This window comes from Pholis gunnellus, assembly GCF_910591455.1.
Source record: "Pholis gunnellus genome assembly, chromosome: 4".
Lineage (NCBI taxonomy): Eukaryota > Metazoa > Chordata > Actinopteri > Perciformes > Pholidae > Pholis > Pholis gunnellus.
The window spans coordinates 25,005,275-25,021,349 of NC_136530.1; the positions used below are offsets into that span (position 1 = coordinate 25,005,275).

At 42.2% G+C, this 16,075-nt stretch overlaps 1 protein-coding gene across 1 annotated transcript in view; it reads left to right on the forward strand.

The window, feature by feature from the left end:
- Positions 1-16,075, forward strand: part of mcf2l2 (MCF.2 cell line derived transforming sequence-like 2) — a gene marked incomplete at its 5' end in the record, with an annotated part of 115,974 nt that overhangs the window by 18,973 nt on the left and 80,926 nt on the right. The window contains 3 exons of the mRNA XM_079158007.1: positions 8,003-8,086; positions 13,269-13,383; positions 14,387-14,477. Coding sequence (XP_079014133.1) covers positions 8,003-8,086; positions 13,269-13,383; positions 14,387-14,477 — 290 coding nt within the window. The remainder of the gene's footprint in view (positions 1-8,002; positions 8,087-13,268; positions 13,384-14,386; positions 14,478-16,075) is intronic.

Here is a 16,075-nt window from a genome sequence, read left to right on the forward strand (position 1 = left end):
CTGTGATATAAATACAAACTCTACACTTCATTTACAGAAGAAAAAGAAATGTGCAATGTATTTGTGTGCATGCATGGACACATCATGAGATGTTCAGGTCCTGCGGGCTCAGGGGTCACATGTTGACTGCAGCAGCAGCAGCAGACTGCAGGTCTGCTGAGAGGGAAGAGAGCGGCCTTTTATAACCCTCAGCCTTGTATAAAACCATTCTCACAGAGAGAAGGGCTCTTTGTGGACACAGCTTCTTAATGCGAGCACATTTTGAAGTTCTTTCTTTCACTCACACACACACACACACACACACACACACACATACACACACACACACCATGGGTCACTCTCAATGTGTGAGGAGAGTGCAGGAGGTGAAGAGGTTAGTATAAAGGAAAGTAATGAATGAGTCCAGATAGAAGCAGCAGTGCAGCTGCACACATGTCCAAACGTTTGTTAACAATGAGCGGAGAAAGATCTTCAGCCCTGTGGTTTACTCCTGGTCATCACATAGAGACTCTGTTATGTAAGCTCGAACACACACTCTATTGTGAGTGTGTGGGAAGCCTGCAGCTAAGTGGTAGGTAGAATGAGCTAAGACACCACAGTCAGTACCCGACTGGCACACACACTCACACAAAGTAATATCCTGTTCATGTCCTGCACACCTAAGATGTGTTATTGAGATGGTGCATGTAAACACTTGGACCGTCGACAGCGACTCACACTCATTGCCAGCTGAGACAGCGACGCTGGTGTTGTTTTCACCTTGTGAGTGTGTGTGTGTGAGTCATCGTGGTCAAATGTGGAAGACATCCTGGAGACACCTGTAGAGGAAGAACCACAGAAGAAGTTTGGAGTACTTTGCCGCGTGTCTCTCTGTCTGTCTATGGAAAGATTTTGTTCACAGCAATAGCGTCAAAACGTAACAACATTTTACAAAACTTAAAAAACGCCCCCTGGCCCGATTAAAGTGCTACGCAGCTGGTGTAACACCATCGCAACATGGTCTCTAGTTTAATACTTGTTTTTGGGGAAACAACTTTATAGGAAAGCCAATTCCCCAAAATGTTATGCAGCCAGCAGCCCCTTCTCCAATTCCTACCTCCGTACATTTGGTGACCCCATGTTCGGACCGTCTTCAAACATGGCCTTCATTTCAACGACACACCTGTAAAGTTCTGTGACTGCATATTGCACAGTTGTGAAGCTACTTCGGTGACAAAAATCTGTTCACAAATTCACAAAGTGGAAACAACACCAGCCACCTGCTGTCTCAGCTGGTAGCGACGTCACCTGACTTCATAATTAATAAGGTCAATAGAGAGCTTTGTTCATGTAAACATCGTGGTTTTTGGGCCACTTGCTGAAACGATTGATTCTGTAATCTTTCCACACAGAGGGCCCTTCTTTTTTTTTTTTATTGTTCCTCAAGCACTTTAAAGGATGATGGGAAATAATATGGAATGAAATGCTGATGTTTACATTTCATCAGGGGAGGGATTGATGAAGTAGTCAACTTCCTTTCTGGGAGATTCGGCTGCGCCTGTTGCATATAATCCTGTACATTTCTGGCTAAACAAAGCATGAATGCTAGGCTATTGTAATTTAGCTTGTGTTTTAGTGGCTTAAACATGCGTACCTTTGTCTCCGATGTCAAAGTCCTACTCTCTGTTCATCCAAACGTCCACTCTAATCGCCTACCTACAAGAAAATGTTGCCAGTAAACAGTTCAGACAGAAGTTACGTTTCCTTCTAAATGAATTTGCAAAAGCAAAGCAGCAGTACATGAACGGAATACAGGGATGTGGACAAACACAAACTAATGACCTGTGGGAAAAAGTGTAATGCTTTTTCATTTAAGGATCTGATGTCCCGAGTGTGTGATGGAAGAATGTGATCTAGTTGTGTGACCACGAGTCGAGCTTTGTCCCTTGCTGTGTACAATGGGAGAGAATAATGGACACACATGCCTGGGAATACAGTAGTGTTTATGCTCTTATAGGAAGTCGTTCCCAAAACAAATCTGACAGCTCCGTAGGCATTGTACTCAAAACAATGTGTGTGTTTGTGTGCATGTGCAGTTTTCTATGTGCCTACTGTATGTGTGTGTCAGTATCTACTAGTCCATGTGTTTCCATGTTTGTGTCCTGCAGGTCTTTATGTGTTCTGGCATGGTTTTGTGTGTGTGTGTGTGTGTGTTTACATATTCTTCTAGCACTTTGTAATGCTCATTCAAATGCAATGAGAACAGAACAATGGAAAGTGTTTCCTTCAGTATTTTTGTAAACAATATGATACACACCTTATTATCTCCGCCAGGAGATTAGGTGTTTGGGTGCATCTCCATGTCTGTCCACGGCTAATCTGGCACACTGCTGGACTGATCAGCCTGCTATGTGCTCATTTATGACTGTATGCTCATGGACCTCTCATGACGAACTGGTTCTAAACTAATGCTGCAGTGAGGCTGGACGACATGGACAAAATCCAGTCTCCCTATATTTTTTACCAAATACCGGGACATCGATATTGACACGATATTGTAAGGCTGACCATTGATGCTTTTACAAAATACTTATACAATGAGATTTCTGATAAATAATCATCTGTAATGTGGATATGATGACTAAGTAAAGACAAGTACCAGTTAGTTCAGAATTACTTCATTGTAATGCAGCCTTTAAAACCAGGAAACGTTTCATATCACAATATCAATATAATATTGATATATTGCCCAGCCCTAGTTGCAGGCTATATCAATCTTTTTCTCTGAATATAGTGAGGATGGATAGAAATTGTTCTATAGACAAACGTTCAAATTGCTAACATGATATGGCATCCAATAATAACTGTAACCAACCAATTTTACAACAACGTGTTGTATAAATACACTGGTTTTAAATGAACACATCGCTCAGGCCTGTCAAACCCAGTGTAACGGTGACGTAATCATCCTGTAACGTTACCGACGATAAACCTGTAACCTGCCTGTAGCCGAGCAGAATAATCAACGTGATCTTTCTCTCAGTGTATCGTTAGCCAGCAGATGGTGGCAGCGGAACACGAATGATTCAGCCACCCGATCATTTTCATATTCATGGCAAAGCAACCGCTCTATGCAAACAAGTGTGGCAAGAAAACGCTCACTCGTCTCTTCACAATAATCATTAATCTAGTTAGATGTGGTCACCACAGTAATGTTGCTGCAGCGTACAGTCATCTGTTGTGTGCAGAAGGTTATATATAAATATATTAGTGCTGGGCAACGATTAACATTTTTAATCGAGAATAATCGCATTGTTAATGCGTAAAATTCAATAATTAATTCAAAAGTAGTGTATTGCGCACTTTTATTTTAAAGTACTGCTATATGAACAAAAGGTCAATAACATTTGGTTTGTAAACACTTTACACACATCAGGTTCTTGTTAACAGCAGTATTCTCTTTACACAGCAGCAGTTATAACACAGTTATAATGATTCTGATAATGCATAAATGCACTAGTGGTAAATATAATGTTTTCGGTTGAGACAGTGGTGTCTATCTGTTTAGTTTCCGGGTCAGCGTCTGACCCCGGAAGCAAAAAAAACACAACTGTGTGTTCTGCGAGGCTATGCTAAACTAGCTTAGTGAGGAAAACAACACGCAAAACTCACGCTACATTCTCCCCGCAGCGTTTAGGCAGCTGTTCCCTACTGATTCAAACAGGGCTAAGCAATCGCCACACAATCCCCTTTTCTCCAGACCATAATTCTTGCTTTGTAAAAGAAAACAGCCCAAACAGATTCAAGTATCCGGACCCAGCAGCAGCAGGAAGAGAAGGAAGTGACGCCACACAAACAGCTGTTCACCGCTCGCTGCCCGGTTCTTGTGTTAAAAATGTCCGCTAAATAAAAAAATAAAAAAACTGCGTTAACGCGCGATAATATAATTGTCGGCGTTAATTAATGAATGCGTTAATGCGATATTAACGCGTTAACTTGCCCAGCACTGATATATATATATATATTTATATATGATCGTCCCAAATCTCGAGTCCAGTCGAGTCTCAAGTCTTTTGAGGACAAGTCTCAAGTCAAGTCTCCAATCTCTGAGCTCCATTGTTGTCCAAAAACTATTACACAATTTCTGTTGAGCAAGTTTTGTTTTGTGTAAATAGACAAAACAATATTGGCACGTAGTAGTGACCTCTAATATTATTAGACTACAACTACCATGGCGCTCCAGCCAATTAATAGTTAGGAAGCAAGCAGAAGGAGGAGTCTCCACCCTCACTGGCAGATGCTGGTTCAGAGCCATTTGGACTGCTGCTTTAATGTTAGCTTAGAGACTCCAACAAATGCACTTCAGTCCATCACCTGGTCCATAAAGGTCATATATGGCAGTCCAACATAGACCTCATAAAACCCTACAGAAACAACAGCACATAGATACTCATGACTGGATCAACACATACAGGTATGAGCTCTCACACACACAGACACACAGAAGCTCTCTCTCTCCATCTCTTTCTTTTTCACACACATCACAGAGTCTGTGAGTGTGTGTCTGCCCTCCCTCTCTAACTTCTGATTTGCTGCTCACGGTGACGCTGTTTCTCTACAGCTGGAGCTGGAAAAAGTGACCACAGTAACACACACACACACACAGTTCAGGGCTCTGCTCCGGCTGTGTGTGTGTGAGTGAAACCTGAGAAAAGAGAGAGAAAGCCTGAGATTTGTTGGTGTGGACGTCCGGGACAGTCTTGGTTGATGAAGAGGATGGTGATGGTGATGAGGATGACAAAGCAGCTGCAGGGTTGCTGCTGGATGTTGTATTGTCCTCGCTGGTTTCGGATACCATGAGATTACTGTCACTTCATGGGATTACTGCATTTACATTTACGCCTGTGTGTGTGTGTGTCGGAGCCAGGAGGGTGTTGAGATGAAGAGTGTCAAGCATGTTATGGGTAATGTTCACACACACACACACACACACACACACACACACACACACACACACACACACACACACACACACACACACTATAAAAGCTGCATTGACATGAGTGTCTCACTCTGTTTGGTCTGACTTCACACTTAATCATTTAGTGTCTCTTCCTGTCCCATATATATATTAGTGCTGGGCAAGTTAACGCGTTATTATTGCGTTAACGCATTAATTAATTAACGCCGACAATGATTTTATCGTGAGTTGACGCAGTTTTTATTTTTTTATTATTAAGTGGACATTTTTAACACAAAATCCGGCCGCTGACCGTCCAGCAGCGGGCGACACTTCCGTCTCTTGCTGTTTCCTTCACCTACATTCCCCTGGGTCCTAAGTCCCTCCATGTACATTTATAACAAATAGCACACATATTACGGTAATCAGCGTTGCATATGTGTCTGACCAAAATACCAAAAAAAGAAATGATTCATTAAAATTATTTTTTTTGTTTGGAATATGTATAATAAGCATTTCATTTAGTTATTGCTACTGAGAATTTATTTAAATATTTAAAAAACATGACGTAGATAGGTTTGCAGTTTTCAAGATGTATATTTAAATTCATCTCTTACACACATGAAGATAAAGTTGTGAACACCGGCTAAATATCTATTATCAGAATCATTATAACTGTGTTATAACTGCTGCTGTGTAAAGAGAATACTGCTGTTAACAATAACCTGATGTGTTTAAAGTGTTTGCAAACCAAATGTTATTGCACTTTTGTTCATATAGAAGTACTTTAAAATAAAAGTGCGCAATACACTACTTTTGAATTAATTATTGAATTTTGTGCATAACAATGCGATTAATCGTTGCCCAGCACTAATATAAATTCACACTCAGGGTGCTCTCAGGGGCTGTGTTTGGACACCACATACATGCATCTCGTGCATCTTTTCTGTTAGATGATTTCGTTTATAAAGAATCTACTTTAACTTTTAAATGGCCGACGACGGGACCTTAGTTTGACATGAGGCAGAATCTGAGTAATCTTACTCACAAGACTACACACCTCCACATGGACACACCATATGGACTATAATTACACTGCTTTAAGCAGGCAAATACTTTGTCAACGTCACTCATCTGATGGTCCAGTGCTTGTAGATGCACATGTAGCCTCAGTCTGTGCCTCGCACTCATCCATTCACAACTATAGAGCCAAAACAATGGAGACAAACGTAAAGCATGCCATCAGCTCAGACTACCCCTTCATGAAGACACGTTTTCTTCCAAACTCTACCGCACAGCTTACAACAAGTGTGTGTGTGTGTGTGTGGGGGGGGGGGGGGGGGTCTTGATATTTACGCAACAGACATGCTTAATTAGACTGGTCTAACCTGGAAATCTAAGACTAGTCTTAAACTAAGTTCATGCAGCTGGCCTCACAACTCTACAGAGAACCAGCTGTGTGTGTTCCTTGAGCTTAAGATCCACCTGCAGTAGAACTGGTTTCAGTGGTTTCAGTGCATGTGCTGTGTTGTGACTGACAGACATGGATGTATTAACAGAGCCAAGCGTTTTCAGCATAGACCACCATTATATCTGTAAAACTACGTTCAAGACACCTTGAACTGCAAACAAGGTCAATTATTACCATTATTACTATTATTATAATCCATAAGGGTCTTATAGTTGTAAAACGTTCCCAAAGCTATAGAAAAGCTGCTTTAAGCTGCATGACGCCTTCCCAGTGGCTTACACCATATTCCAGCAAATCTCATTCAACTGACTGTCCGCCATCTTTGAGTCCAGTACCCAGTTCTTGTAATCATACGGCAGTTATATGCTTCTGTATATATTTAGCTTTCATGAGACTATACTTGTGGTTGGACTGAACAGGAGTAGCTTCCTGACATACAAACAAAGACACAGTTACAGTTAACAAGCTTGCAGCTAATTGCAGTGCATCTACAGAAACCTTGTCACGGTATTTCCTCATTGCTAACCTCTAAACCTAATCTCCCAAATCCAGTATCCCACTGGTGCCAGTGTTCACTGCCTCTGTAACGCAAGCTGACATCTACTGAGTGTGTGTGTGAAGCCTTGTAGTGGTCATACACCATGTCTGTCCACACACCCTCCTGTCTACGTTGATCCAACAATACAAGAACTCCTCCCTGCATGGCCCTGCTGCTCCATACGTCACACTGACTTAGTGTCACGTCACGCTCTATGACATGTATTAGAACCTTTAATTCTTTAGCTCTCTGTTTGTCATGTGGTTCAATATGAGGTGCTCAACAGGCAGAGTGTGTTTTCGTGTGCGTGATCTTCAGTGAATGGATCAGCAAAACTCAACCAAATACTTCTCAGTCTGTGATATCCTTGTTGGGGGTCAGCAGACTCAGATACTAAGAACAGAGGCTCACCACCTCATTGTGCTCCCCCTCAGTCCGTCCCCACTAGCACACAAGCTATAAGCATGTTGTAGTCAGTGTTAATGTACGTCTTTATTCTCAGTGATAGAGAACGTTTGTTCTCTGTACGCTGCCTTTAGAGATTCAGGCTGCAGAGGAACCTAAATGATCATGAAACCAGAGCAGGGTAGGGTCTAAAGAATGCCACATACACACACACACACACACTCTTTGTTCCAGGTTCCTTACTATGATTGCCTGGGTAGTTACAGAATATGTGATGACAGGATAGGACTAAAGAATATTTAATTAAATAAAACAACCTATATGATGAAAAAGAGAACAATAATGTATGTACGTGTGCACAGTGTGCACAAAACACTGTGTGCGTAACTGATTTTCCTGTTTGATTTGATGTTTACCTGTCACCCTGCATACCTTGAGAATTTTTCCACACCCTCTCCTAGACTGTATGATTCATATTCATTCATACCGCAGCTGCTTTTATTTCCCAGATTATACGCTACTTGGATTCTTCAGAGGAGGGAGGAGAACACTCACTCTTTGTGCATGTGTTTGCCTTCACTGTCTGTCTGGAATTCATGGGCATTTTACTGTGTATCTGGCTTCATCTGATCAGTGTCTCTTCTTACAGATGAGATCATGCAGCAGGAGATCAGGCCCCTGCTGGCTGTGGACATCATAGAGCAGCTCCATCGCCAGTTTGCCTTGCTCTCAGGTATGTAAAGTAACAAGACCCCAGTGGAGGTTATGGCTCAAAAAACACTGGCTCCTACTTCTCAACCAATAGCATTTCAGCACAACCCCCCGTCCTGACTGCGTGTGTCTCTAATGTCCCCGCTTCAAACGAGCCTTATAGATACCCTTGTAGTAGAGGTAGGCTAATTGAGGCCCGCCGCTATTACAGAATTTACGGTAATAGTTGAACAGGGGATGCCAAGAGAATGAAACAATGTTACAGTTTGGACAGCACCTAAAACTACTGATGCAGCAGCCTGACATCACTGATATAAAATAAATGCGGAGCGCATGAGGCTGCTGCCACGAGGAGCCGGCAAAGGAACGCCGGTGAGGGAGAAGCTTAAGAACATTCGGCCCTGTGGTGTTCATGGATAGTTTGCTGGATTTAGTCGGAGGCTGCTTGGTGCCGATCAGGTTGTTACCTGCACAGAGTGACCCGGAGTAACCGGTGAGATTCCCAGCAGGGAAACAAGAGGAAGAAGATGCTTTCTCTTCTGCTGAGAAACTGGACGTCGGCGTGCTCCTGCAAACGAGACAAGAGAAATGTAATGTGGACATTTACCAACCACGTCGGATCGTAACAAAAACACACAGACACCGGGCTGATGGAGAGCGTGCGTAACAGCAGCATGTACATTATGGAGGGGTGCGTAACAGCAGCACGAACGTCGTGGAGGGGTGCGTAACAGCAGTATGAACGTCATGGAGGGGTGCGTAACAGCAGCATGAACGTCATGGAGGGGTGCGTAACAGCAGCACGAACGTCATGGAGGGGTGCGTAACAGCAGCATGAACGTCATGGAGGGGTGCGTAACAGCAGCACGAACGTTATGGAGGGGTGCGTAACAGCAGTATGAACGTCATGGAGGGGTGCGTAACAGCAGCACGAACGTCATGGAGGGGTGCGTAACAGCAGTATGAACGTCATGGAGGGGTGCGTAACAGCAGCACGAACGTTATGGAGGGGTGCGTAACAGCAGCACGAACGTCGTGGAGGGGTGCGTAACAGCAGCACGAACGTTATGGAGGGGTGCGTAACAGCAGCACGAACGTCGTGGAGGGGTGCGTAACAGCAGCACGAACATCATGGAGGTAGAGTATCACTCCCTCCAGGAAATACACGACACCTTTAGTTCTTTCTACTGATGGATTTTTCCTCCTCCAACTTCTCCGTCCACCGTCGAACTGTTTAAATTACATTTAGACACACAAAACAATCAGACGTTAACATTACATAAAAACACACGCGAATGCGCGCGAATATGCGCAATGGCGAATGCACATGAATAACGTACCTCACTGGCTGCACACAACCGAGAGGGACACACGATCAAAGATGATCACTTTAACTTGAACCGAAAAACTTGGTTAACTTAGTTTACTTTACTTAACACTTTGACTTCATTTACTTTAACACTGACTGACTTATGGCGCTTCGCGCCCTCCTGCTGTCACTGTGCCACAGTCAAACACGTCCCAGTACAACACAGCACGCAACAATAGTTCTCTTTTTATACAAAACAAAAAACCCATTCGCATTAAAAACAAGCCTTACAAATAACAACATGTAAACAAACATACTGAACAATGACATAAATAACTTTATGGCAGTTAAATAGAGAGACAATCATATTTAAAAGAGACAGCAGCAGGATGATAGGCTAACGATGTCATTGTTTATTTGTGCTATCTAGAGGAGACCAGCTGATCGAAACAGCTGATATCATGATTGACAGCCCCGAACAAGGAGGCAAGGAAATAATGAGTGAGCATGCGTGAAGAGTGATTGGCAGAGAGATGGCATGTATCTACATGCATCTTTGCTTTTTCCTCAAAAAGTACGAAATAAGCATTTTTGTGGTATGAAAGAACTTTTGTTTTTTACATTGGGAATCTTTGCTATACCAATCAATCAATCAAAATGTATTTATATAGCACATTTTTAAATACAAGAAAAGTTGCCCAAAGTGCTGCACATACAATAGATACACAGTCGTACAAACACAGACTGGATTAATAGCAGTAAGTAACATTAAAATCAAGACTTACTGACACAAATCACACAAAAGCGCCATGTTAAAATGAAAGGTGATAGACCAGGGAAAATAAATAGGTTTTTAAACGACTTTTAAACATTGGTAAAGTGGATGACAACCTAACATGAAGGGGAAGGTTGTTCCAGAGCTTAGGGGCAGCAACAGAGAAGGACCGGTCGGCCCGGTTTGTCTTTTTTGTTTTCGGAAAAAACTAAAAGCTGTTGGCCGAGAGACCTTGGTGAGCGAGGTGGGGTATAGGGCTGCAGCAGGTCAGACAGATAGACTGGGGCGGCGACATTTAAACACTTAAAAACAAATAACATTTTAAAATGTATTCTGTACTCTACTGGTAGCCAATGAAGGGATTTTAAAATCGGTGAAATGTGTTCACGCCTGCATGTACCAGTTAAAAGTCTCGCTGCTGAGTTCTGCACCAACTGAAGGCGGGATAAAGGTTTTTGCCAATTCCAGCATACAACGAATTACAGTAGTCCAGTCTGGAGGTGATAAAAGCATGAATAACTTTCTCCAGGTCTTCTGAGGAGAGAAAAGCTTTGACTTCAGCTCAGAGTCTGAGCTGAAAGAAGCTGACTTTGACCACGGACGCAACTTGGAGGTCAAATATAAAAGATGAGTCTAAAATCATACCCAGCTTTTTTACATGGAATTTGCAGTGGGTTGTCATGGGGCCAAGACACACTGAGGGATTGTCCGGTAAAGTAGCTGAAAGGCGAGAGGGATTAATTACCATGATCTCTGTTTTAACTTCATTGAGGTATAGAAAATGTTGCGAGAGCCAGCTTTTGACATCTGCCAGGCAGCACATTAATGAAGAATTGATTGAGGCAGTTCCAGGTTTGAGGGGAAGGTATATTTGAATATCGTCGGCATAAAGGTGATAGGAAATGTTATGTTTCTGGAAAATGGATCCAAGAGGCAGCATGTACAGTGAGAACAGCAGTGGGCCCAAAATGGACCCCTGCGGTACACCACAGGTCAGGGGGGCCGGTTGAGAGGAGCAGTTGCCCATGTTGACAGAATGATCTGTCGGTCAGGTAGGATTTAAAACATTGTAGGGCAGTACCTCGGATGCCGACTGAGTGCTCAAGTCGGGAAATTAAAATGTCGCGGTCCGCAGTGTCAAAAGCAGCAGAGAGAGCAAGTAAAAGCAAAATGGCGGAATCTCCAACATCGGCAATGAGTAAAAGGGCAGATTCAGTGCTGTGAGACGTTCTAAAACCAGATTGAAAAACATCACAGATTCAAGGTGATAAATGATTGAAGCTGTTGAAATAAAACGTTCTCAAAGATCTTTGACAGAAAAGGCAAAGTTGATATTGGTCTGTAATTTGATGGGTCAGAGGGTTCCAGACTAGGTTTCTTGATGAGAGGAATTACTGTTGCAGACAGCTGTTTATGATTGACAGTATACATGGACCAATTTCAAGAAAAACCTCCTTAAAGAGACCTGAGGGGATGATGTATGCTGCAATCCAGCTGTTGGCAAGTCACATGGTTTTATTAAAAAAAAAGTTAAGACAACAAAATTGCCTCTGTCACCCCAGCATTAACCGTGGGCGCCCTCAGACTTTCCACATATGTTGTGGTACAGCAGCCGGTGTGGTTCTCCAGGGATGCCTCTCATTCCTCCTCGTAGTCCACTAAGAGACTAGACTCCCTGTCTCAGCAGTACAGGCCGTCAGAGTTACATAAATGTAACACTGCAGGCCTGGTGTATTGCTTTCACCACATGCGTGTGTCTATGGTTGTGAGTGTGTGGGCCTTCTCAGTAGGATGTGGGTTGGTATTTTGTCACATGTCAACTGGAACCATTCTCTGTCCAGTCACACGGTTTCCTAGCAGTGTGAGCTCTGTTTTCTGGGATTGGTTTGGTGTTTTTGACGGTGATTTATGAACGTTGTGCGTCTGCAGGTGGTGCTCTTTTCTTTATCTGCTCAGCCATGGTGGATCTCACTCTCTGTCCAGAACACAACGCCCCTTTACTGTTTGAGTCCCATAATCTACAACCAATGCAAAAGCTTTCATTTATTGAATATACTGTGGATTGAATTACCTTTGTGTTATGTGCAGACACAGAGTTGCAAGACGGGCAGTCAATTACATAGAACTGTCGCTATTGATTCAACTTCAAGCATATTCATCTTCATAACAGTAAATTAGAGGATGTCTCTTAGAAATTACACAAGTTCATAGACAAGGGCTTTACATATTGTTTTGGCCACTAGAGGGCAGCGCAGCAAGCTAAAATCACAATTTTGGGATATTTAACTCATTCCAGAAAGTTGATATAATTAAGGTATTGGCAAATAACTGCCAATTAACATTTCCGGCAGACACAAAGCAACATTAGCATTGGTTTTGAGTTGTGCTTTTGGGCCACCTGATGAAGGTACATCCAATATTAACTCTCCTTTCAGATCTGCTTTGGCCAACATGTTTGGCATGTGACCCATTATTTATACACTGCATCAATATGGGAAAATGAATAACGTCAAAACTAGATTTGATTTAAAGCCCCAGTCTGTGGGTGTGTATTAGCTTTAGACTTTTCATCTTCAGCAAATGTGTTTTATAGATGACTGGAGAGACTGTAGGTGACAGAGCGGAGCATGTGTGAAAAGCTAAAAAGAAATCATTAGTTTTATGTTCAAATTAGACCGTTCTATTACTGAAATGACACCCATCAGTGTTTTCTCCACAAGTAACGCAGTCGTCCTGCTGAGGTGCCAGAGGATGCTTAGCTCAATGTTGCCATCTTGTGTCTATTTTGTGGAAGCAGAAGAGTTTGACCGGTTTGTGTCTTCAATGTTTTTCAGGGTTTCCCATGACAACGTTACTGTATTTACTTCTGTGTCTTAAAGGGGGAACACCACCTAAATGAAGAATTGTAATATGGTATTTTCATCAGGAATACAGTCTGGAGCTGCTACAGACAATGAATGAGAGAAACATCTCGTATAAACATATAACATTATATCGATACGGGGAAGAGCTGAAGTTAGCATATGTAATATACAGCATACTGTCACACAGCCTCAGACCTCAGTTGAGTCCATTCTAACAGCACTACTAAATGCTGTGTGTGGTGTTTTTGTGTTGCAGGAGGGCGAGGGAAAGATGGCGCCCCCATCATCATCTTCCCAGAGTTCTCAGGCTTCAGTGAAGTGCCAGAGGAAGACTTCCTCAATGTTGTTACGTACTTGACCAGCATACCCAGGTACACACAGCCTCAGACACACACAACTTAGTTTTCATGGAGGTTATCCTCACATATTCGGACTCTTACTCGTACTCTATGCTCATTGGACACCAGTGAAAGACCTTGGGCAGAACTTCCACTTAGCCTCTCAGAACCACCTTTTACTTCACTCTCATGACTAAACATGGCGGCTAGCTCAGGATGTGATGATTTCTATTCCATTTGCTCTCATTACAGTTCAGCAAAAGGATCAACGCCATATGAGCTCAGGATTTATTGTACTCCAGTGGCATGACGATACTAAGCTGATACCGCAGTGCTTCGACTGTCATCAGCCGATTTAGCCTCTTAGATATGAGTGGGAGGGTTGGGTCAAACAAACACAGGACCTTCACTCAGGAGAACTATGTTTGTGTCCCGTGTGAAACCAAAAGTCTACATTTACTTATTTTACTTTACTTTCCTGATGTAACTTCCCTACTTTACGAACTACATCTATGTTAGCAAAGAAAAAGAGTTTGTACGTACGTTAGCGAACAATCATTAACCCAAACCACTATCTTTTCCTAAACATAACCAAGTACTTTTGTTGCCCAGACTTAAAGGTGTCTTGTTTCAATTCACGTCATTAAGTCACACTTTCACAACATGTTAGGTGCAGTTTAGTTTGTCCCGTCAGAAGCATTAGAATTAATAAATTAGCTGCCTGGTCTCTATTAACCTCCACGTTTTCCACCCTGTCTATGTAATGTGTAGTTTTCTATTCTGAAGATCTACCTGACCTCAGAAACTCTGTGTGGTACTTTAATGAAGCACAATCATTTAAAAATACTCAATATTAAAACACAAAAACTGAAATAAAAAAGGCTTATGAAGTTTTCCTGAAAATAACATATTGCATAACATTCCTTAAAATGTGCAAGATATTGTTGCTCTTCAGCTGAGCTCTGAGTTGGATTGTCACAGCTCACACATAGAAAGCAGCTTTCCTCTCACATGTCTTCTTACCTCCTGTCTCCAGCCTGGATGCTGCCAGTATCGGCTTCATCATCATCATCGACCGGCGGAAGGACAAATGGAGCTCAGTCAAGGCCTCTCTATCCAGGATCGCTGTAAGTTATATATATATGATAATATAATATATAAAGATATTAGATATAGATATAGAGACTGAGGGACTGGTTACAGTGGGACAGAGAGGCTGAGTGGACTGGCAGAATAAGAGCAGGCTACACGAATACTATTAGTATAATACAATGTGTAGAACTCCATGTTAGCGGTGGCTGCGTTGTTTCAGATCCAAACATGCCCACATGTCAACTCTAGAGCATTGTCAATACTCCTGTATTAACGGGGTGGTCTAGCAGCCATCCAACAGCACCATGACTTACATTTGTATAACCACAATAACATTAAATCCTGTTTTTCTTTTCTTTTATTAGATTATGACGACAATTGTTAAAAGCTTCATTCAAAAATCTCAAAAGAAGCTTCAGATGATATATTATTTTTGAATATGTCAATAATGGATGAGGATGAGGGAGCATCAATTTCATAGTTATTTATGTTTGAATGAATGCAGTTTTAACGGTCAGATGGTTTAGTTCAACACTTCAGAGGAGAACATCAACAATAACGGTGTTGCCTAGATACACAGCATTGTGTTTATGTGTGCCCAAACTCAGATGGCTCAGTGTGTGTGTTGGCTGACGCTGCTGTATTGTAGTCTGTATATATTCATATATTCATAGCCTCTACATGTCGGTGTTGTCTGCCTCGAGAGGCTTGGTTCTGCTGCTCGAGTTGTTATTCAGTGTACGCACAGTAATGCTTGTAGACCCACCGATGTGTCCAGAGCTCTTTCTGTTAAATGCTGGTCATCTTTATGTGATTGTCGTCCTCTTTTCTGGCTCGTTCTCGTAAAGCCACACTAACGGTGCTTGTATATTATAATAGATATGTATTTATATGTATTTCTATGCACATGCTTCAGAGGTGTGCCATAGAGAGCAGTCTATGGAGGTCAAGTTCTTCTGATCCTTCATAACAAGTTGTAAATCTATGAGCTGTGTCTGGTTCAATCGAAGAGTGACTGTCCCATCTCAGATTATTGCATGGAAATAACTGTAGAGGTCTGAAGTAAAGATGTAACACTTTTTAGTATTTCATAAGCAGAGAGAGAATTCACTAAAGCAGCGAAGCATCAAAAGCCTCACTATTGTGTGTAGCAGTGTTTCTTTTTAGTGTTCCTTTACTACTCCAGTAATGCGACACTTCCTTGTTTTTGTGAGGCTTTCTACTGCATTGAACTATATATGGGGTCTAATAACACTGCATATATCTGCTCTTTTGCAATGTATAAGGCCAGGTTGCTCTGCTAACAAGCACACCGATCCCACGACCATGTCCTCAAGAGGATGCCGTATGAAACGAGTCGCTGTGGTGGTATACATGCATCTGCGGTTTTCAAATAGAAGTTTATCTTGAGCTAGAAGTTCACGTGTTAATGACAAATGACAAGCGGTATTATTCATATATTTGGATGTAGGCTTTTCATTGTCCTGGGAGTCAGCAGCATTCTGTGATGTAGCTCACACACCTGTCACTGTGGCTGGTTGTTCAGAATAAGCTGCTGTAAATGATTTGGTCCTTTTAATGGTTTGATAGCAGTAGCCTATATGCATATGCATTCACACATGTTGACCTTTGT